Source organism: Ammospiza caudacuta, chromosome 19 (genome assembly GCF_027887145.1).
Source record: "Ammospiza caudacuta isolate bAmmCau1 chromosome 19, bAmmCau1.pri, whole genome shotgun sequence".
Lineage (NCBI taxonomy): Eukaryota > Metazoa > Chordata > Aves > Passeriformes > Passerellidae > Ammospiza > Ammospiza caudacuta.
Genome location: NC_080611.1, coordinates 2,231,277 through 2,255,276, shown reverse-complemented (window position 1 = coordinate 2,255,276; position 24,000 = coordinate 2,231,277). Strand labels below are relative to the sequence as shown.

Below are 24,000 nucleotides of genomic sequence, written 5' to 3'. Positions count from 1 at the left end.
TCCCAGCTGCAGTGATGGTGTGCGATTATAACTTACTCAGGCAAAGGTGCTAATCAAATAGGAAAGGGCCAAGCAGTAAACATCATAAAAAGTAACAACACACTCCCCGCTTCATGTTGTGACACAGGTTCAGGGACTGTGAGCTTTTGACACTTGGCAGCTTCATCTTCCCAATGAAATTATCAATAATGTTCCTGTGTTACAGGTACCACATCACTTTTCTGTGATAAATATGCTTTTGAAGAGCTGTAGCCGTGCTGTGCAGCGCAGCCTGGTTGGCAGGACCAACCCTCAGGCCGCGGGGATACCTGAAAGCAGCCAACTCAGCAAAAAATTAGTAAAAAATTATTTAGTTGTGTTAAACATCCGCCGGCGTTTCAGTGCCTTAAAGGCTTAAGCCACAGTTGCTGCGTCTGTAAATAACCGTCGAGGCGGCGGAGGCGACAGGTGCGGCCAGGGCTGGCCAAGAGCCGCCCCGCTGTCCTTGGGCCCCGAAGCGGCCGCTCTCCGGTCTAGTCCCACTTCATCCCGGCCCGTCCCGGTTCCGCTCGGCGCTGGCGATCCCGCCCCGGAAGCGCCGCCGACCCGGCGGCTCCTCCTCTGCGCAGGGCGGGGGATCTGCGGCGTGCACGCCTCGTCCTGCGCCTCTTCCTCCGGCGGCAGCGGTGCGGAGGGTAGCGGCGGCGGCAGCTCCGGATAGGTGAGTCCTGGCCGGGTCGGGCCCCGCGCTCCAGGGGCATGGGGGGTGCAGGCGGAGGGGCCCGGCGGGGTTCGGCGGGGCCGGGCCGGGCTCGGTGGGGCCGGGGGGACATTTCGTGGCGGTGCCGCGTGGCGGGGCGGTACCGCCATGGCCGTCGCCGACCTTGAGGCCGCGCGTCCCCTCACGCCGCGCTCCCGCCCGCAGCGCCATGGCGGGGAACAGCGAGCGCACCTTCATCGCCATCAAGCCCGACGGCGTCCAGCGCGGGCTGGTCGGGGAGATTATCAAGCGGTTCGAGCAGAAAGGGTTCCGGCTCGTAGCCATGAAGTTCGTACACGTGAGTGCCCACGCCTTGCCCCCCAACCCTGTTCGTGCCCTGCCCGAGAAGGGCTCACCACACCCGCACCGAGAATCTCCCCTTGCGGCTTCTCCTGCGGCAGAACTGGGATCAGATGGCGGCTGTGCTGCAGCGCGCGTCAGGCCCTTCCTCCTCGGCTTCTACCCTTGCCATAACCAGCTGAATTTTGCTTCAGAGGTTTAATGCAGCCCGATTGAGAGGTGGAATGGCCAAGGCTGAAAGGTTGTGTTGGGTAACATCACCCCGGGACCCCGTACTCTGCTTATTGCAGAGGCTCACTGCCGTGCAAAGAAATCCTATTGACAATTCCCAGCACAGCCACAAAGAACTGCTTTAATATTACAGCAGGAGCTCGCACTGATACACACAATAGCACTGCAGCAATGTTGGTAACATTAATTGTGAATCTAATCACTAACGCCGCAGTCTTACACCTGTAACACCTTTTGTTCAATGACATTCAGAAAATGATATTTAAAGTTAAATCTGTCCTTTTGAAGGCCTCTGAAGACCTTCTCAAACAACATTACATTGACCTGAAAGACCGCCCCTTCTTCCCTGGTTTGGTTAAATACATGAACTCTGGACCTGTTGTGGCCATGGTAAGTGACTTCATTTTAGTTTAAGATTACTTTCTTGAATATATTTTTCTTGCTCTATAAATTATTAAGAATATTTAGAGATGGTGCTGCAGAAATATTTTTTAAACTACCTTGTTCTGATAGTGGCAAAAGAAAAAATTAAGACAGTGAAATTTCTATATAATAAGAAAAGTGCTCATATAAAATGGGTATTAAAATGCTCAGTGTATAAATGTATAAAGCAAAATTCCTGAAAGCAAATCTTCTGTGCCAAAAGATCTGTTTTGGGCAAAAAAAGGTCAGGCTCTCTGACACAAACTTCTGTGTCATTAATTTTTACATTCCCCCCAAAACAAGGTACTTGCTCTAGTATCATCTCCTGGTGTGATAATGACAGAGGAGAGAACACTCAGCAGGGTGTCCCTGTTCCACAACACAAAAGGTTGGGAGTTCGCTTTGTACATTAACTTCCAGTTCAGTTGTTTTTTTCCCTTGTCACCTTTACAAGCCCAAGAGATAATCTAGGCAAGGTTAATATCTTTAATTATCTTTGTTTCTTAAATATCTTTGTTTCTTTGCAACGTATGGTGGAGCAAAGCTGAACTGTCAGTATTTTGCATAAGCATGGCTTAACAGAATTTTTGTGTTTTTTATCTTAAGGTATGGGAAGGACTCAATGTGGTTAAAACTGGGAGAGTAATGCTGGGGGAAACCAACCCTGCAGACTCCAAGCCTGGCACCATCCGTGGTGATTTCTGCATTCAAGTGGGAAGGTTTGTACTCAGTCTGTTAAAACAACTCCTACTCGCTGTTTACCTGCCAACACAAAAACTGTTGGCAGTCTTTTATTCTGGAAAACCAAAATTGGTGGTAGAGACCTTAGTCTGATTGTATTTTATTTGCAGGTCACAGTGCATATCTGCTACTTAGGAAAGTGGTACAAAGCTGACTTTGTTTGCAGTCCAGCTCTTCCCCAAAGCAGCATGTAAGCTCAGGCAGGGGCTGTTGCAGAACAGTAGCTCTAGAGTGACCCTGATAGGCATAATTAGCTCTTGGAGGGGTGGGGTGTTGGAACACTCTACCTGAAATAACAGCAGTAGTCTCCCCACTCTAGATGCTTCATCCACATTTTTGCAAACTGAGAACAAGGCTGCTGGAGGTGTATTTTTATAGGGATCAATGTTTGTCTCCTTCCACAGGAACATCATCCATGGCAGCGACTCTGTGGAGAGTGCACAGAAGGAGATCAACCTGTGGTTCAAACCCGCAGAGCTCATCGACTTCAAGCCCTGCGCACATGACTGGATCTATGAGTGATGGGTTCCCACAGTGATTTGTGCCTTCCAACACCTCATCTCATTCCAGCTGCTGCCCTGGGAGCAACCACAGTTATCTTAGTGCTGAAAGTGACTGTCAAATAAATGGGTGTGAACTAATTCCTTGTGGTGCATTCACTTACAACAGACCCCCTGTTCAAATACTCATAAAAGTAATTTTAATCATTCAGGTGCCACTGACATGTGACCCTGGCACAGCTGTTGGACTCAAGCAGCAGCAAATTTGCAGAGGGAGAGCTGAAGTGAGGCTGGAGCTACTTCCAACACAGCTAGAAGAAAAAAGGGATACCACAAAATTTTCTCCTTACACAAATATTAATACTAAATGAAATGAGACTGAGTGCAAAGCTTGCTCTCTAAAATGCTTATTGAATTCACCTTCTCTTATCAAACCCCTTACCTTGTGCTCAGGGCCCCACACCATTTGTTGTCACACCAACATACTTAAAATACTCATATTATTACAGATTGTGGGTATTTTTATTAAGGTTAAGAGTGTAAGCAAAACAATCACTATTCAGAAAAAGACTTTTAATCATTTTTATTTTGTGTAAAAAAGGCAAATTTAGTGAATTATTTTTATCTTGTACACAAAGTTATGATTTAATGCTTTTCACATCCATGCTGAAAATCCGCAGTCTTGTAAAAATGAAAGTAACATTAATTTTTCCAAAAGCATTTTTTCACTGAGTTATGTACATTGCATGAGAAAGCTTTAAATACTCCCTCACTGACCACACAAATAACAAAGAAAATAAAAGATTAAATTTGTACAGATATTGATCTATATATCAAATACATACAGAAATTATGTAAAAACCCATTTGTTTATTCTTGATTCTTGCCCCCAGCATTTTTCCAGGGGCCAAAGCTGATGCCTTTTTTGTATAAATGGCTGTGGCTTTAAATTTTAAATATGAAAAAAAATCAAAAGGAAGAAAAATTCAGCTAAAATCACAGTTTTTTAAAATCCCTTCCTAATAAAGGATTGTTACCAAATGTGTTAGCACCATCATACAAAGATCGAGGGAGGGTATTCACATCACAGAAAACAACAATAAAAAACCCCAAACAAACACTGCAACCCGTGTTAGCATCCATAGAACAAGGAATCAGTAACTGCTGTAGCTTTCCTCAGATGCAGCAAGGAACAGGTTAGAGAGTTCTACTGAAAATAATGTAATCAAAGATCAGCAGAGAGATCTGGAACAAGAAGGACAGCAGCCAAGTCAGGGACAGGGCTTGGGCTGCCTCATGGTCAGAAAAACCTGCTGTGCCCAATGCCAGCATTAGTCCAACCCCATTGAAGGTTTTAGGTGTCCAACATTTGCTGCTCCCTCAGGCAGGTACTACAGCTTGAAAGCCATGAGAAACATCCCAGAGCCACAGGAATGCTTTGCAAAGCCAGGGAGCTGCCACGGGGACACCCCTCAGGTTCTCTGGGGACCACATCCCTGGTAGCACCTTGCTCAGGTTTTTCCTGAGCTGCTCCTCACAAGTGACTTCCAGCAGCTCCTTCCATGGTTTGCTTAGCACAGATGTCACTGTACTTGACAATTACACAACTGAGGCATATTATGAACCCAGAGACACAAAAGGCATTTCACCAACTGCTGAAGTCACACAGGTACCTGAGAACATAGATCACCTCACAGACTTTAGTGTTTGATGAATAAAGGAATATTATAAAGACTGACAGACTTTAGGACAGACTCTTATAATTCTCCCAACACAGGAAGTGTGTTAAGGATTAATTTTCCCTGTTGACATTTGGAGATAGACTCTGAAATCAGGGATGAGCCAGGGCAATACTCAGTTTAGTGACCGGGCAATGCACCTCACTCATTAACTAGTCCAACCCTCTCTCTACATTATGACACACTAATTAATGCAACAGTTTTTCTACTGAAGTCAGAAGCTGTTGATGAGAGAAGAAAGCAAGACTGTGAGAACCTTGTTCCAGCTGATGGGATAACCTGCAAGTTGTTGCATTAAAAAAAAAAAAAAAATCAATAGTGCTATACTTACCAAATGAAATCAATGCTTGCAGAGCTGGATTTTACAGCAGATTAAATTGAGAACACAGGAAAACAAGCAAGGCTCAAACTGTCACTACAATGGTCTCTAATCCTAGTTCTCCAATCTAGGCTGTTGTCTATTTTGATGTTCAAAATAAACATCGTGGGTCAGAATCTGAGATAAGCTATTTGAAGACTACCAGGTCCAACAAAGTCCTTTTTATGGCTATTTTAGCAAGCTAAAATGCCTTTACCACCTGAAGTTACAGATTCTTGTAATCAGATTAACAGATTCTGTCAATAGAAGAAGCCATTGTTAAAAACAGGTTGTAATTTAAGAAATTTTACCAGTAAGGGAGGAAAGAATTCCAGACATTCCTAAACTATACAGCACATGCTTTACTTCCTGTAGTAAATACAAAACTTTACATAATTAACCCCCCTTGCATAGAATGAGGTAAACCTGTGTATATCACCAATGCTATCTACCCAAAGTTGGAGCGATATGTTAGAAAATAATCAAATTGCTGGTTTTCAACTTTCTATGCACTATTTTTTTAAGCTCAAACAACAATATACAAAAAAATGGTCTCCCGGGGCTCTGTGGGTTGATATCCTTAAAACATTTCTTAGGCTGTAGGATACAGATGTTAATAATTTTTGATCAATTTTTTTTTTAAGCCTTAATTTCTGGTCAAGAGTCAGATGATCATTGTACTGCTCTGAAGGGAACCTATGAAGACCCAGAAGCACTTACAGAATTTATAATTCCTGAGAGTTTAGTTAATGAACCTTACCAGTAAAAGCTAAAGCTCTTGATGCACATTCTTCCAGTCACAGCTCTGCAGGGCTGATCAAACACCTCACTCATCAACTCCATTTACAAAAATGTACAGAAGTTTAAAATATGGAAAGATAAAATCCAAATTATTAAAAGCTCCTGCAAAAATACTTTGTGCTTAAATGCTTATCATTTTCACCCTTTTATGTGACTTTTGCCTTGTAAAAATCTGGAAGTTGACCAGTTGGGGGGCAATGGGATGCTTGACATGAGACAAGAATTCCAGGCAATAGGCAAATCCAGTTTCTGAATTATAGACTAAAACCATGTGATTTTGATACTGTTCTCAACTCCTGTGTTACACTATTGCAGCAAGACATGAATATTGCAGGTTATGCAGGACTGAACTAATTTTTAATCCACAATGTAGGGCTCCTTTTAGGTCACCTGAAACCATATGGCACGTCATCTGAATGATCACACATAAATATTTAAGATGGTAAAGAAACATTTAGGGCTTTCTGAATGGGGGAAAAAAAAAAAATCACAAGAATACTCACAAGTTCCTTCCCACTACCAAGCGAATCCTTAGTGACTGTCCATCTAAGCTGCTTCTTCAGTCAAAATTCAGAGCTACAACTAATCTTCCAATCACAGAATTTTCTGAAGTTCCAGTTTGGTATAGGGCTCTGTAAACATCTGCTGAAGCATTCCAAGACTACAGACATTCATATACAGACAAGAGCTTTATAGATCCAATCCAATGCCCACTGCAGTTGGCGGAGACAAGGCTACTGATATTAATGGGCACTGAATCAGCCCCTAAAAAATGTTAAAAAACCAAAAACCTTATATCAAAAAGGGTATTTTAAACTAAATAAAAACACCTTGAAAATGTAAAATCTTCCTCAAGCGATGGCTCCGTTGCACTTGGGGCTACTCACTGAGTAGAGCTTTACAGGACTGTCTTCCGTATATAATTTATGCCTTTAAATCGGGGCTTTAAAGCCTTATTTTCACAATTAAAAAAACAGAGACGTGACCAGTGCAGTTCACAAGAGTACAACAGTCTCCCGACTTGTACCAAAAAGGTTCATTTGTTATGACAGTTCATTTGTATTTGCAACTATATCTTCCTCCAACTGCTTCCCACAATCATGCTAAATAAACTTTAATCTTACAAAAAAACTAGAATTTCAGTTCTTGTTAACAATGCACAATAGATCTGAACTTGAAAATATTACAAAATTCTTTCAAAAGCTTCAAATACAACACAAAAGTGTCCTTTGTTTTTGTTTTTAATAAATTGAAAAATCTTTTTCACTAAAATAGTTTCCACACTGTTCCAAAAAGTTCTGAACCAAGTCTAATTCATCTACATTTAGCAAAGCGCCCCAGGCACAGTCACCTGAACTGCACCATCCAAGTGGAAACAGAATCAGTCAGTGTTGGTGAAAGGTTCTTTTCCTATCACCGACGCTGTGCCCCTCGCTCCAGGGAGCTGCCTCAGGGCTCCTGTTTGATGTAATAGCTGGCGGAGCCGTTGCTTTCCTGGTCAGACGTTCCCTGCAGGAAGCTGTACTCCTCTCCATCCAGCAACTCCTCCTTCAGCTGTAACGAAGTCACTACAAATCAAAAATTCACATTAAATATCTATACAACTTAAATTGACGTAATATTATTGATATTGGGAGCATCCCAGATTCCCCATTTTCTTACATGGTGCATTTTAGCGATGCTTTAATGCTCAGGATCCCACAGAGAACAGACACTTTGTGAGTGCAGATGGAATTCTAAGTTATACTCTAATTCTAAGAGATTTAAAATTACTTACAATAATATATTCTCTACCAGATTTTCTCCAGAACTGAGTATTTTAAACCATTTTAACTTTTAACCCACTTTGCTTCCTATTTAGTCATTATGCAAGTGAAAATGAGATTGGAAATGGCCAACAGTTAACCTACAATTCAAACTACTTCACAGTTATTGCAAACAGTCTATGTCAAACAACAAAACATATTACAAAGATTTCTCAATCCATCAATAAAATTTTAAGATCCCAGAAGGTAAGTTTCATTAAAACAAAATTATTTTCATACTTTTAATCTTCCCTTTTCTTCTCAAAATTAAAAAGAAATGGGATTAAGAGAAAGATATTATGAATAGCAATGTCACAATTACTTTTCCACTTTCACTAACAAATAGACATGATTATCAAAATATGAGCACAATGAAAAGAACACTGAAAACAAAACAGGTAAACATTCATTAAAGGTGCAGTAGCCACATTAAAGGATTGATTATACAAAAATGAATTATTCTCTATGACCAAATGAATAAGAAAAGTATCAAAGTTTATAATTATTCAATATATTGTTTATATACCTTGCCAATGTGTCTTGAAATGCAAAAATATGCAGTGAAAGGAAAACACCCCAACCCAGAACCTGCTGCTACTGATCGCCTTGCAGTAATTTATAAGCTGTTTGATTATTCTTTTAAAAATATTCTATGTTGAAATAAGCTGTTGAGCTAAATAAAGATAAAATTTGAAAATTAAGATAGTAGAAGATGTCAAAAGCTGCTGCAGCAAAATGCAAGCTCTCCTCATCTTTCTTTAATAGAGTCCTCCTCCCATCTACAGAACCCACAATCCCTTCCTTATTTTTTTTCTCCCAAATACTTTTCCCTGCATCATGGCCAACTCTGTCCAAGATTCCTGATCTCTGGGGGAGCAACAAAGTACTGTCTAAATGATAAAACACACAACTGGCTACTTGACTATGCTGCAATGCCTCAGGCAAAGGCTATACAGAGGTCAGGGATACAAACCAACCCACCATGCATGTCGTTTCCCTTCTCTCCCCTGAGCAGGAAGCTCCTGCAGGTACAGGAGTAACAGCAGTTGCCATGATTTGTATTGCCTCTGGCTCATTTGAACCAAAGTCCAAACACTTAGATATTTAATGATATCTTACTTCATTTGTTCATGTTATACAGCTTTTAGCTACAATCCTCCATTAGAAAAGCTTAGTTACAGCTGCACACCAAATTGCTTGAAAGAAGAAAAAGGAAAACTAATTTAAATCATCCAACTGAAGGGAAAGGAGTGCAGATTGGGCAAGGTACTTCCTTTTTACATCGTCTCAGTGATTTGCCAGGACTCAGAGACACACTGTCTGATGCCATGACATTCAAACCTCCCAAAACCAGTACAAATAGAGCAATATGTTTCACAATTGGGTGAATCTCTGGGAACAGTCTCTTCTTCTGCAAGACTGGCTGTACATCCTTTTTAAAAATGAAGCAGTCCAACAGGTGAATTTCAGTGCTCAAGAGATCATTTCAGACTGAAAGATGCAAAGTACTCAAAGCACCAGGCATTTGCTAGAGAGCAAAACCACATCATACAAACCAAAGTGAAGAGCTGAACCTTTCTCCCGTGCTCGTGATGATACAAAAGGGGAAAGTATTGGGTTTGAACCCTTACTGAGATCTCCCATGGACAAGAAGTTTCAGAACAGATGCTGTTTTGTTACTCATCTTCCACTGATTCCATTCAAAGCCATGCAAAACACCCCATGCACTATGTCTGCATATGTCCTACAGCTACTGCAATAGCAGGCAATGAATGATGCTGAGGATATGCACATAATTAATGAGTTCTGGCCAATCTCAAATGTGCTTTAATTGATTAGATGGTATCAATGTGATGCCTCCTTCCCAGAGACTGAAAAGGTATGGTCTTGCTGGTTTCAATCTATATCTACCTATATAGAGATATATATCTATCTTTGGACAATGACAAGGCTAACCACATCACAAACAAAATTAATTTTCTCCAGCCTTACCAAAATTCAGTGTTGAAAAGTTCCCCTCAATTAATCATAATCATCCCCTCAACTGATCACTGAGTATCAGAAACCAACGAACACAGGTGTTTCATAGGAACTTTGAAATCTAATGATACAGAAATTCAGACTGTGTATGTCTTTGCACTAAGGAAATGCAATGCAGATATAGATTTAGCACAAAAGAACATTTGGGAAGAAATAGATGCTCCAGAACACTCTCCTGTAAGCAAGGCTTTCTTTAGCATCAAAGGCTCTGTTAAACATGGCATGTACACAGCAGCAGGAACATGAAGTGAAACTAAAGAGTTCCTTCAGAAGTGTTGAGAGGTGTGCAGAAGAGAGTAAGGTTTTCCTCAGGGTCTAAAGGTGGCATTTGGGTTCCATTTCTCCCAGTCTGTTAATGGATAACACATGGACAGGAGAAACTGTTATGGATGCATTCCAGTCAGTAGAGAGTGCTGACATGGCAGCCTGTGCAGACTAAGACAAGATTAAGGGAGTAATCAAGCAAATCTGAAGCTAAATCTATCAACCTGGCAACTGTCCTGCAGGGAGAACATCATCCAGTCTGTCTGACAGCTCCTATTGCTACAATATATTTGTTAGCAATAATTTGCTGCATTACATTGCCAGAGATATGAGAAAAAGGGAAGAGGAAAACCACCAGTGCATTTGTATAATTGAAGATTGATTACATTATGTAAACTATACTTAAAGAAGTTCAAAATTTTAATCGACTTCAATATTACCAATTAATTTTTAAGAGTTTTTCCTCTGTTCACTCATACAGATGAACAATTACACTGCTTCAAATATATTTTCTTAGTAATCCACAAAATTTCAAATAACATATTCCAAAGATATTTTCCCAGATAACTGCCTTTTTCTGATACAAAGACAAAAATCTTTATTTATAGCATATGGTTATTTTCTCTGCAAAGGATAATACACAATAATAACCTACTTGCATCCAATATTCCCAGATCCACATTACCATTCAGTTTTATAGGGTGCATTTTTTGTATCTTAACAATTCGCAGGGCCCCTCCGGGATTCTCAGTAACCCACACCACAACCTTCTTTCTCTGAAATTCTAAACCAGCTGCAACCCTCTGCTATGATTAATTCAGTAACATGGTGCATCAGCAAGAATGAAAAGCTCTCTAGCAGAAAAAAATAAACCAAATGAAATTCAAAGGAAAAAAAAGGGAAAAAAGAAAGATTGGATGAGTCAGCACATGACACCCTAGACCTTAGCTTCCCACTCTGCAGTGAAACACTGCTGTGACCAGCTACCTGTTTGGAGGCTGGGATTGCACTCCTGGCTATTCCTGGGAGGCTGGAAGGCCTCAGAGGCTGTGCTGGAAGGGCTCGGTATGGAGGAGGAATCAACTCATTGTCCCCAGAGAAGCTCCTCTGCACCTCACCTGCCATGGGTGGCCTGGACAAACTGACAGGTTTCTTTCCAACAGGTGCCTTCCTCTCTAAACATCAAGTCAAACTAAAATAAATGCTCAAGTTAAACTGCATCAGGAAACTCTGACTGTTCACTGAGAAATGGCTCTGACTGATATTCACCCATTCTCAAAAACCAGGGCCTGTACAATGGCACATTTTGTTATTACTGGGAATATTGTTCTCAACAGCCACATTGTAGTCCCTGAATTTTACAGGCTATGGGTAGGACTTCAAGGGCATTGCTTAATACCATGAACCACTTATTTCATGCTCAATCAATGAAATACAAATGCTGTGAATTACTTCTGCTGCAGTTACATTGCACAGTCATACACATTCCTCTGCCTGGACACCCAAGATACTTGGCTCAGTTTCAGGCTGCAGGTGTTTCAGTGAGTGTGCCTAAGAGACAGAAGGATGCTTCTGGGGAAATAATCCTCTCCAAAGTTTATCACCGCTAAAAATACATGCTCTTAATTCCGTTACAATGGTATTTACCATTTTACCCATAAATACAAATTATTGTATTGCTACTGCGTAGCAAAAAAACTTCTAAAATGCCCTCGAATTATTAAACACTGCATTCATGAAAAAGTGTTATTAGAACATTTCCCATACAAATTACCATGTTTCTCCTTTATCACTAAGATGCTCCTATTCTGTGCTCAAGGCATGCTCTCTGAGGGTACAAGATCTGTATTGAGGGTACAAGACCTGTAGCACAAATCCATGCTTTCAGCTACATCAAAACTGTGGCTGCTGATGCTTCAGTCCTATCAGCATTGTCAGACAGCCCTGAAAAGGTAACTGATTAAGCATATTCTAAAGATACCACCCTGCTTAAATATTCTTCTTATAAGACAACTTCAGGATAGCCCTACAGAGAGATCAATGAGGCAGAATGGTGTCTACAGAATTCCAACCTTGAAAATCTAGAGGTCAGATTATAATTTCAGTAACCTTATTCTGATATACACACCCAAGAGGAAGCAGACAATACCAGCAAATATCACATCCTTCATTATTAATTAACTGTCCCAGCATGCTGGCATGTTACCTTTTAAGAAGTCACCTGCACAGCCTTCTGAGCAGCAGGCAAAACCATACTCACTGAAAGAAACAGTGTCAGAAAGGGAATTGGGGGAGATTCTCAAATATCCCCAAAAGCATTCCCAAAGGTTTATGATGCAATCAGTTCTGCTTCCCAGTGAACATGTCCACTCCCAGTTCCCCCAGGAAGGAGGGGACACTGTAGCAGAAATCTGCATCGTTACACACAGCAAAAAGGCTCAATGACATCCATGACATCCTGGGCTGTGTTGTGAGCACATGAGAAAAATGTGTGGAAATAACCCTGCTCTGCTCAAACTAAACTAATGTAAGACACAGAGTTTTTTGTTAATCATCTGGGGTGACTTTACAGGGTACCATAAAAACATCATGGCTGCATTATATGGTTTTGTGACTGAAATAATTTACAAAATAACTTTCTATTTTATTTACAAGTCCTGAACAAGGAAAAGCTTCAGAAGATATTTTTGTGTTATTTCCGATGACTCACCACTTCAGTTGCCATAACTTATTTAGAAAAAACCCATACACAAGGCAGCTGGCTCTAACTGTTCATGATGTTATTCTCTCATCTTCTGGTGTTAAGAGGATTTCTTAGTATTCAGCAAACAGTCCAGAACACAATCAGAAGTTTTCTTTGCTTCCACAGGCAACATTTACCTTAGGTTAGATAGAAGTGAAGAAGAAACTTCCATAGACTAAATTTTCTAAAGCTAGACTAAAGCTTCCTATGGCACTAAGTAAGATAGATTAATTTTCCAGGTTTGGTCACATTTACTGTAAGACAGGTAGCAGAGGTATTAGGAAAGGGATAAGGTAAGGAGAATGATGGTCTAGAACAGCTTGCTAAACAAAATCTGCACAGATAGTGTAGAGTTATCCAAAACCAGGTCTTACACAAAGGTAATTAACCATAAAGCCATATTTCCCCAGCTTAAAGCAACAGCATTCACAGCTTTCCCCAGATATTCTCAAATCAGGAGTTTTCCAGTACCTGAATTCTATTGTAAAAATACTGCTTTCCAAAAAGAATCTGGATTTTACTGTTTACTTCCTCCAACATCGAAAAGAAAACCAGTGCAATGTTTGAGGCACTTAACAGGAATTTCTAAGAACTTCCGAGACACCTGTTCTATCTGTGACACTCACCAGCCAACTTCTTTTCATCCCCAAAGATCAACACAGCATAGGTTGTATTCTCAATGACTGGGGAAGAAGGTTCCAATTGGCCTTAATAGATCCATTCACAAACTCACCAGGAAGACAAGGTTTTAATTCCTCACATTAGTTTGATACTACAACGAAACACTCTGGAAACAGAACTAAATTAAGCAAGCTAATTTTACATTTTGACAACTTGATTCAAAGGGAACCAATTACTGTGGAAAGTACCTGAACACTGCAGATTCTTAAAAATGTCATTACTGTGTTTTACTGTGACAAGAACAGCCACATACAGCAATGCTGTTTGTTTCTGAAAGTAATAATACAAAAGCTTAATTTACATAAATGCCTAAACAAAAAAAACTGGCAAATAAGCATTTTTTTTGTTTCAAAGAGAAGCCAGTTGGATGATTATTTAAATTTTCTACACCTCATTCTTTGTGATCCCAGTGACTTGGCTCTTATTCCTTTACCTGTGTTACAGAGAGCAGAGGGAAAAGTGTGTTGATACCTGAGTATTTTGTACAAGGCAGTACAACTACCAATATAGTACACAGCAAACGTATTATTTAACTAAAATTATGTCAGAATACAAAATTATTTTAACCATTGTCCATCTACAATTAATAGATTATTATTATTAGCAACATCTACCCTATCACAAACTATAAAAATTATTATTCTCAATGAAAAAGTTCTTTTTGTGGCATACTGCACCTTTAAGCATAACACCTGTTTAGACATGTGCATAAAACATGAAAATTTCCAAATAGAACAGGGACTTAGGTAGAGACCACAAACTTTAAAGCATCAGGTAAACTGCAAACACTATTTTGTCACCCACTTTTCTTATGTCCTTTGTACTGTTGTGATTTAGCTTTTTTCTTCTGTTTGGACGAACTTGACTGGCTATCTCTTGATGCTGCAAAAATGAAGAATTCAAAATTTATGCTCATTTAAAAAAAACAACCCCACTTTAAAATGTGTCAAAGCTGTTACACAGTTAAAGAATTTTTCCTTAGTAACTGAACAAAGACAGAAATTTACTGTGGAAAATCAATTTGCATTAAACTACTTAACAAGAACACACTCATTACCCTCATATTAAAAAACTGTTTTTGAAATGCATATCATCAGTTATTTTCACTTGATCTGACAAGGACAAGTTGTGATGTAACAAATTACATACAGCTTCTGCACAGGCTGAGTTCCACTAATTTAGGAGGTGAAACAGACACACTGGCAGTCTTAAAGCAATATTAATTCTCAGCGAGCTCCTCCAGAACTGACAAGAGGCTTTTTCCCGGCATCAAGTCAGCACCTTCTAGCATTGAAAAATAGTAAAAAACACTCAGAAGTAGTTTAGAAATCAAAGTGGGAAAGATTAGAACTGTCAATTAGAACTTCCAGGCATTAGCCAGAGTTTTTTCTATTTTTGTTACGCCTAGGGACCTAACTGGAAAAGGTTAGTAAAATGAGTCCCCATTAAATTCATTTTTATTATTGACAAAGCAGGACTCACACTGTGGCGCTGGAGGCTGGAGCTGGTATCCAGTGAGCTGACACCATCCCACAGGATACAGATCTGGGGACTCACAATCCACCCACTGATCATATTCATCTTCCCACCCATCAAAGTGTATCCTCAGAAGCCGGTGAATAATGCGCGTTACTGTGGCCACACACACCAGGCGAGGCTCCATCAGATCTACTGCTTCCAGTTTCATGCCAACATGAAACCCATGGTTTGGAACTTCCTGGGGAAGCAAAGAAAGTAAACATCAGTAAACAGACGTTCATCAAGATAGTTTAAGCACAGTGCTGAAACAGGGATTTCAATCCACTTAATATAGAAAAAAAACCAAGTATCATTGATGAAGTTTCCTGGACCTCTGCAGCTGTTTAACATTTCAGAGATACCAACATTTGTTTACTCAAACGGTTCTTATCTCTAAAAGTTTTAGCTTTTCAAAGCTGTGTTTAACAAATGGGTCTATCCCATGCACTATGCAAAAATGTAAGGAAAACACTAATTCCAGTACAAACACGTATAATTTCATTACCTTATTGAAGAGTTTTACTGGTGCAGCTATTGAGTCAGTTTCCCTGAGGTAGTCAAACCATTTAAAAGGGAGTTTTGCATAACCTGTGAATTTTAAACAACATTTTCATACATCAACTGCAAATTTCACATGTAAGAACAACAGCAAAAATAGCACACAGTGAGTGTGTTACAGCTAAAAAAACAACAAAGGTCAAATATCAGTAGCAGAAACCTCCACTCTCTGAGCTTTGATCTAAGGGACAAAAAGACACCTAGACATTGCCCATTTGCAACTAACAAGGATGAAGCACTGGGTAATGTAAAAGATATCATTCAGTTAAGATTAATCACTTAAACTGGAAGTTTTTTGTCCATGCAGATTCTTATCTCAACAAATGCCCTACACAAATGACCCAGAACAGATCATGGAATTGAGAATATCCAGTTTCTTCCCTGTGGGGAAATAGCTCCACTATTGAAACACTGCAATTGTCAGGAACAGAATGGTGAGAATAAACATGGACATTTTAAAAGTTTATTAAGGGTAAAAATAGCAGGAATATGTAATATGGAAAATTAGAGGATTTTTAAAGCTATTATAAAGGGAAGAAAATAATCTCTCAAAAAGATATGTATCTGCTACTGAATATGCATAAAACACAGGAATATCTTTTCCTTTGAGCAATTTTAACAACTGCTTTAAACTAATAATTCTCTAATTCTAGCTGGAGGAACAATAGCCTGGAGGATTTCTCTGCATCAGTGTGCAGTGGTGGACACTCTGAAAATCTGCAGTGCAGCGGGCATGGTGTGGGAGCTACAGGAGAGGTCTGCATCACACTTCTATGGGGATAGAGGGCTGCCACTCTCAGTACCCACAGCCCAAAATTCAATCCCATCCCTCAAGATGCCTAAGCATCTTCATCTTCTACTGATTTCAGCATGGGATGAAGTTTGAGAGGAATAAGCTTTGTAAAGTCCAATGATTTCACAGCCAACTGAAGTTATCCACAATACTAAATGCAACTTGAATAAGAGTGCTCACAGTGGCTATGGAATCTATCCATGAATAGATGCAGCTAGAGAGTTAATTAATAATGGCAATACTGTATCAGTTCTGCATATTAATGTTTTTCTTCTCAATGTAACACTCCTCTGCTACACCAATATATTTGTACTCAAGTTCATCACACACAGGAAATGTGCACGTGGGCCTTGTCAGATCAGGCAGAATTAAAAAGCTGTCCATTTTCCAGCCCATAATTTGGAAAGCAAAGTACCCTCCTCATTGGAGCTAAGGAGCTTTGATCACTTCAGTCCTATTAAAACTGCTAATGCGCATTATGGTCTGTATTTTACTGCTAGTAATTCCTCTTCCAAATTACTTTTACATTATTGCATGTGTGATTTATAGTCACCTCTCGCCGATGACACAGCACTTAGGAAAAACTGCAATAAAGGGGAAAATGTACATGGACGTAAAGAATTAGCTTGCCATGATACAAGAAACACTATAAGTATCATAAATGTGCTAACAACAAAATCCACATTTTGAAAGCAGTGTTTCAAGAGTGAAACCAAAGGCAAGTTTTTCTCCTATTCCATCTCATCAGTTTCATAGATGTATTTCTAAATTGATTGATACCTATTGATATACAAGCATTTTCTCCCATAAAAACTTCTTTTGCAAGTGTCTCTGCACCTCAGATTTGAGGGATGCTGGTGCCCATGAATTTCTAGGCAATAAATTTACTAAATGAGCTGACTGAAAAAAACTCCCTAAATCTGTATAACTGCACTTTCCACACACTCTAAGGTGAGAGAGCTGTCACTGTACGACAAAAATGGTATGAAATTATTTTCTTCATGTTGCATTACACCGTAGTTATTACCTAGTAAAATATTTCATTAAATACAAGTAGAAGTCTGCAAGAATGAGAATGGAGGGAAAAAGCCATAGAAAATCATTGCAATCTGTCAGCTGTTATACAGCTATGATCCTCTTAAAATGTACCAGACCAAGGCAAAAATGGGGAAAGGGAGGCAAAGTCTTCTGTAGACACATGTGCTTGTGAACAGAAAGCTTTTCCTCACAGAGGGGTTTATTTACTGTACAGTCCTAAAGCTCAAGTTTGTGTATAGCCTTCCAAAATTTGTCTCATTGTGAATTAGCCCGAGATTCTTTACAGTGTTTGTTAATGTATTGGTGGGCAGGACTTCCTAACCAGTGACACTTTCTGAAGAGCCCTTTTAGTGACTCCCACACTTTCCATTGACTTAGTGGAATCCTCAATTTCTGACAGCAAATGCAAATTATTTCAGCCAATAACCAATCTAACTTTTTCTAAATGAAAAGCTGGTGACCTCTGGTTTAGATTACTTGGAAGTAAAGCTGTTGTATTTGTTTCAGACTTGAGAAAGTCCTAAGAAGCGACCTGAATTTTGTAGGCTGAGTTAAGAAACAAAGCATATGGCACATACAGAATCACTGAGCAGTATTAACAATAAAAGGTGTCAGAATGCTACCTGTACCTCTGGGCGGAGTTAGTTCAATCATGTTAATTTCACAGAAACCAACAGGGAAAATAGAAGGGGAAGTGGCATGGTAACAAAACCAATCAGACCCATCTGCTGCTTCTGAGCCATCAATCCCAATCATAAGATAGCCATCTGCTAATACCTTGGTAAAGAGAAACAAAATTTCACATTAAATACCTTCAGCTGGGTGAGAAAGCGAGAAAGAAAGCATGCCACGTTTCAAGAGCGAAAGCAATTCAATAATAATGGAAGCACACTTAGAAGGATATTCAATTATAACAAAAACCCTCCAAATCATATCTGTCTCTAGGACTGTGAATACAACTGTTACATGTACCTTTGATAACTGCTAAGTTATGAGATGAACATTTCCTTTTTCTTATCTCTAGTTTATTTTCTTGTGAACAACAGCCCTATTTCTAAAGTTTTATAACCGAGTCTGTTACTCAGCTTGCAAGGATATTCAGTACGCCATTACTCAAAATCATAACAATTCTCCTCACTGGAAAGGTTAAACAATTCAGCTAAGCTGCTTTTTACATTTTCTCTTTTAAAGCAGATTTCACATGGATTGCTCCCCTTTCAATCAAATTAAGAAAGAAGGACAGCCTTAAAATATCTTCATAAACTTCTGCAAGTCAGCAAGATGAGATCTGGTTTTGAATAGTTGCAAAACACTTGGTATAATTAGCAGAACATTTTCCTGTAAATTCCTCTCACAAATACATTCTAACTAAAGGTAAGGCTGAATTTCCAGAGCTTAAAGTCAAATTTACATAAGCACATTTTCATAGCGGTTGTATATGAACAACTGACAAACATACCCTATTCACTGTGCAAATGAACTCTCCTAATTTTGGTTTTGAGCTTGTTTCAAGCCTGAATAAAGGTTAGGGGAAAAGGATTCCTCTTCACCTCCCCAAAACGCACATTTGCTTTCTTACCTTTCTGATAGTTGCCACACATATTGCTGAAAGGTTTAGGGGGTCTATAGCTTCCAATTTCATTCCTTCTTTAAACCACTCTCCAGCTGCATCAACCTCTTTTACCTAAAGATTCACAGAACAGCAGCAGAAACTAAGAATTTAATGAGCCTGGAACAAAACATACACCCACACTGCCAAAGCAACAGACTGAAATATCTGTTGTACCACGTCTGCTTATATCAAGGAGATCAGATTGGATAACACAAGCAGAAACACTTGTGCTGGGCCAGGATGTAAATAGAGTTTCAGGTCTGGTTTACACACAACAGGAACTGAAGGTCCTCAATCAACTCTGCGAAGAGTGTTCTAGCTACTCAACTCACCTTCATAAATAAGTGTGGGGGTGCATCAAAATGTCCGTCCTGTTTCTTTGTAATATCTACAAGGAATAATAATAATAATAATACTATAATATTGTTCAGAAGTTTTGTTCACAGAGCACACAATATGTTTTTCTGAACATGTTAACCAATACCACGCAATCACTGGTGTTGGGAGGCCCACAGTTTATTAGTAACACTACCACAAAAAGCCGGAGGACATAATCCATCCATTTTCCTTGCTGACTTCAACCTGAACTGCCTCTATAAAACAAACATAATTTATGGAAAAAAAACCCTCAATATCCAGTATTTACAAGACCATTTGATTACGTCACAAAATTGAAGAAAGTGTAACATAGAAGTTTTTGCAAAAAATGGGCAGGTTTAAATTACTTTGCACTATGCTATGACAGAAAATTACATTTATATATATTTTTATATAATTACATATAATCACTTTAAATGCATGTGTGTGTGTGTCTATTTATAAATGGCTTCAGAGAAAGTTGAAGCGTTAGGAAAACTGAAGGCCTTTTCCTGAAGGGAAGCCTTTTGGAATGCTTTACAGAAATTCTGTCTCTTACAAGGGATACCAGCTCAAAGGAACAGAGAAATAATAAAAAACCCACACTTTCTTTTTGTTTGTTTAGAAGTCTGAACTATTTCAAATTACAATTGCTTTTGTATTTTAGTTAGCAAAGGCCTTAACTGTGTCCCCTCTATCACATTGTCACTTCATTTTCCCAGCCCATTCCCAAATGCCCTCTAAATCATGTAAATACTGCAATTATAAAATATTAGACAGTCTTTAAACTCGCCAGTAAAGAGAAATTCTGTTTCTACTAGGATACGTGTCCACATTGCATTGTAGAAAGAAGGAGTTAGATGTGAAGAAACTAGGAGTTTGTGGAGTAGGGCTGTAATTCCAGGTATCAACATGAAAAGTGAAGTCTATCATGCTTGAATTGTGCAGTTAAAGGTTTTTCTACCTTTAGTTTGCAGGCCTCTGTTTATCACTGAATCTTCTAAACACTAAAGGTTATTCTGGCTTTTCCACTGCTGTATAATATGTTAATTGTAATTTTAACTAAAATTCCTGAGTGTCATAAAATTGGTAAAACCCCTGGGCCACATTACATAACATTCTAAAGTACCATTATTCAAGGTCGTTTGACTAATTGTATAAAGCAACAGAACTGCTAAAGCCAGACTCCTCCCAGCCAACACTACCTACAAAACACCTCTAACCCAAACCAAACTTACCAGATCTTTTGAACCTGTGTCCTATACTTCGAGACCAGCCAATATGATGAATGAGTGGGCTGTACATATGGCACCAGAAGTCATCAGTTTTGTCCTCACTCTCTTCATACACCAATCTCAGGCGGCCCCCAACAACACTATCCACCACTGCCACTCTTGTCCGGCAGAGGTGCGTCTTGTCCACTACTTCTACCCTCATGGAAGTTTTGAATGGGTACTGCATACTCTCAGACACCTTGAAACAACACAAAACATACATTCTGTAACAATATCTTCTGTTTTTCCATTTCCTTTTAAAGCACAGTATTGACACACTTCATTTAATTGAAATACTCGTTAATCATGCCAGAGAAATGACACAAATTATTTGTCTTCTATTTCATTGTAACAAAATATTTCAGAAAACTAAGAACAGATCCTACAATGCCTTAATTGTTTCAAGGTCATCCCTTAAGATGAGATACAATTCTCACATAAGTTCAAGGAATTTTCAATTGACATAATGAAAGCTTGTCCAGTTTTTAACAATGGCTGAAGTTACCTTGAGAAACAACTTTAACAAGAAAAACCTCAAGATTTTTTGTTCTTGCTGTGTCATCCACTCAAAATACAGCATTTTAAAAACAGGATTAAAATGCTTTGTTTTAAGGCATGGAAAACAAATCTTCAACATAATTAAAGCTGGCCATTTACAAAAGTATTTCTTTGAAATACACAAAAGAAATAGATGTTAATCTGCTCTGTGAAAACAGACTGTATTAAAAAGCAGTATCTGTCACTTGCCATTTTCATTACCACCTCTCCAAAGGACTGAGATCTTGCCAATTTAATTTGGCTTCCAAGTGAGGCAATTGTAAAATAAAAATTAACAACTGCAGAAAGGCATTTTGGTTGGTTTTAAAACATTACATGTAGTGTAAAACAATGAATTAAGCTTGCATATTTCCACTAAGAACTATATACACCATCATCTCACAATATTGGCAAGTAAACTTCCAGCACACTATACAGCAGCTGCCACACCTGAAGGCATGACTAAGACAGGAAAAAACCTAGTCCAGAGCAGGAAAAAAATACTAAGATTTAAAACTGTGATCTTCATTCCTTCTACATCCATGCTATATTAACATATTCTGTTCAGTTCATGAAACAATTCCTGAATTAGAAAAATCACTTTTAATTTTTCTTAATATCACAGGGTAACTAATGAGCACTTCTGGGTTTTCTGTGGATTTTTTAAAATGGGATATTTTAAAATTAAAATAGACCAATTAGTTTTTACAGACAGCTATTCTTTCCAGAGCAAAGTTTACCAAATACATACTGACAAGTGTGGACATAACTGGAGAAGGGATTCCAAGGAAAACTGTGTCTAAGGGAAGAAACTACTGTACCTCCTTCCCTGCAAGAGAAGCTAATGTGCCACTGTAAAATATTTCAGTTCTTCACACTGTGCTGCAGTTTTCTTTACAGAACATCATTGATACTGGATCAGCCTTACCTTCTGAGAAAAGTCAGGAGGAAGTGTTTTGGCACCAGTAAGTCGTTTCACTAGAAAAGCTTTCCAGTTTGTGTATTTGTGTTGGATGCCTGTTGCAAATGAAGGGGAAGAAATAAGCCACTGATTTTTAATTGTGCCCATTAGAGACTAATATTAGAGTCTGGAATACGTAAAGAAGAAATCCCAGATGACTATTAAAAGGCCTAGATGACAATAATGACAAAAAGCCTCTTTAGAGAATGAATGCTATCCAAGATTAAGTTAATAGGCCAGGGTGAACAACTTAATACCAAAGTATAAATAAAATAAATGCATATTTCCATAACTGATTAGCTAACTGCTGCCACCCCAGTCTTACAAGATTTGAGTCACATCAGATGGGCTACTCCAAGAAAAACAGCATCAGTCAAAAGTTAAAATTATTAATTCATAACTGTTGAAAAAGTTATGGCAAAAGAACATTTTGCTATCTGGATCATGCGCAAATTTAGTTTAATAAAGAGACTTTGAAATCAGTAAGACTACTATTTACATACTGCGAGGAGGAACTAAGGGCTTCCCACTGGTTGCACACCAACCAACTGGGTGGATGTCAGACCCACAAATGTTGCACCAGAAGTCAAGACTTGAATCATTTTCAAATCCTTCATATCTCAGCAGAGCATTGTAGCCTGAAAGAAAGCATTCAAAAAAATACAAGAATGAAACAACATTATAAAACATGTTTGAATATTTTTTGACCAATCATCATATACATTATATTGATTTTCTAAATGTAATTTTTAATAGCAAGTTGGGGTTTTTTGGCACATTTCTGGATGCTATTAATGCACAGAATTGATTACTTTGATAAATGTGCATGTATTATCATGTAAATCAATTTAAATAAGATTAAAATTCTGGAACTATAAACCTTTAGAAATTGCACAAAAGAGGACAAAATTAATTATGCACAGTATCTGCTTTTTCATATCTTAGATCTGTAACCTTGAATTTCTAACTTTTCACCAGTGATTTGTATAATGAGGCTTCTTGACAGGTCTTATACCACGTCTCCTTTCTGCTCTGCACTAGTCTTACTGCACTCTGAGGCAATATTAAAAAAATCAAACCAAGGAAAGACATTCTCAAGCATCACAGCAGCCAGTGTAGAACAGTGACAGCACTACAATGTATAATCTACAGACACAGCTCTGCCAACCTGACCAATGTCAGCATTTCTCTCACCAGGTGATCGCTGACTAAAGTACTTATCTTTTCACATAGTTCTTTTGATTATTTTAATTTCAACTGAAACACATTTACCTGCTAATTTTACAATTCCAGCTATCCAGAAGACTTTGGTAGGTAGGCTGCAGTCAGTGTTTGGAACCTCCACTCGCACTCCTTCTGCAATATCACCCCAGCAAGTCCCCATGGGTGCCTGTCAAGGTTGGGGTTAAAAAGTTATCAGCTCACCATGTGAAAATAGTAATTTTTTGTTATCTCCGTGTTCTACAAGCAACTTAAAAAGACAAAACATTGAATACACATATAACAAACATATGGTTAGAAACCACTGTTTCTACAAGAACCTACTTTTGTTTTGATTTGACAACTATGCGTAATACTGAAATCGTATCCAATTATTCCTGTGTATTTACTGAAAAAAAGCTATAGCATTCCAAGTTTAAATAGCAGTTAAGCACAAATTGTACATTCCCAAAGGTCAGTTTTATTCTATGATATTTCAGTTGGGAAGAAACTACTGATGTTAGTAAGAATGGTGGAAATCACTATGCAATTCTACTTGCAAGAAAATCATGGTACCTGTAGCACAGACAACAAAACCTTTAAATTCTGCAAGTCAGGCATGCTTCTGGAAGAATGCCTAAAAATTATTTCTTTATTCTATTCTGATGATTTATTATGGTAGGGTTCATCACCCACTGCTTCACATCCTCTCAGAGGAACAAGCTTTCACACCACCTGCAAGTGATCACTCCATGGAGCAGACAAAAAGAACAGAAGGCTCTGAGTG

At 38.9% G+C, this 24,000-nt stretch overlaps 2 protein-coding genes across 3 annotated transcripts in view; one reads left to right on the top strand and one right to left on the bottom strand.

The window, feature by feature from the left end:
- Positions 1-232: 232 nt before the first annotated feature.
- LOC131566283 (nucleoside diphosphate kinase) lies at positions 233-3,075 on the top strand. Its single transcript, XM_058817522.1, has 6 exons — positions 233-337; positions 432-700; positions 905-1,037; positions 1,559-1,660; positions 2,300-2,412; positions 2,839-3,075. The coding sequence occupies exons 1-6, from the start codon at positions 233-235 to the stop codon at positions 2,954-2,956; spliced, it is 840 nt and encodes a 279-aa protein (XP_058673505.1). The 3' UTR covers positions 2,957-3,075.
- A 466-nt stretch (positions 3,076-3,541) lies between these two features.
- MBTD1 (mbt domain containing 1) overlaps positions 3,542-24,000 on the bottom strand; it is a 35,304-nt gene continuing 14,845 nt past the window's right edge. For both annotated transcript variants that reach the window (XM_058817213.1, XM_058817214.1), the window contains 11 exons: positions 23,286-23,403; positions 22,517-22,651; positions 21,981-22,069; positions 20,480-20,714; positions 19,217-19,272; positions 18,852-18,956; positions 17,902-18,049; positions 15,389-15,471; positions 14,848-15,082; positions 14,170-14,247; positions 3,542-7,400 (listed from right to left, as the gene is read on the bottom strand). In XM_058817213.1, the coding sequence (XP_058673196.1) occupies positions 7,282-7,400; positions 14,170-14,247; positions 14,848-15,082; positions 15,389-15,471; positions 17,902-18,049; positions 18,852-18,956; positions 19,217-19,272; positions 20,480-20,714; positions 21,981-22,069; positions 22,517-22,651; positions 23,286-23,403 (1,401 nt within the window). In that variant the 3' untranslated portion in view covers positions 3,542-7,281. The remainder of the gene's footprint in view (positions 7,401-14,169; positions 14,248-14,847; positions 15,083-15,388; positions 15,472-17,901; positions 18,050-18,851; positions 18,957-19,216; positions 19,273-20,479; positions 20,715-21,980; positions 22,070-22,516; positions 22,652-23,285; positions 23,404-24,000) is intronic.

Coding starts and splice junctions, on each gene's coding strand:
- LOC131566283 (XM_058817522.1), top strand. CDS start 233: ATGCTTTTGAAGAGCTGTAGCCGTGCTGTGCAGCGCAGCCTGGTTGGC. Junction 338..431: donor GCCAACTCAGCAAAAAATTA/GTAAAAAATTAT, acceptor ATAACCGTCGAG/GCGGCGGAGGCGACAGGTGC. Junction 2,413..2,838: donor TTCTGCATTCAAGTGGGAAG/GTTTGTACTCAG, acceptor CTCCTTCCACAG/GAACATCATCCATGGCAGCG.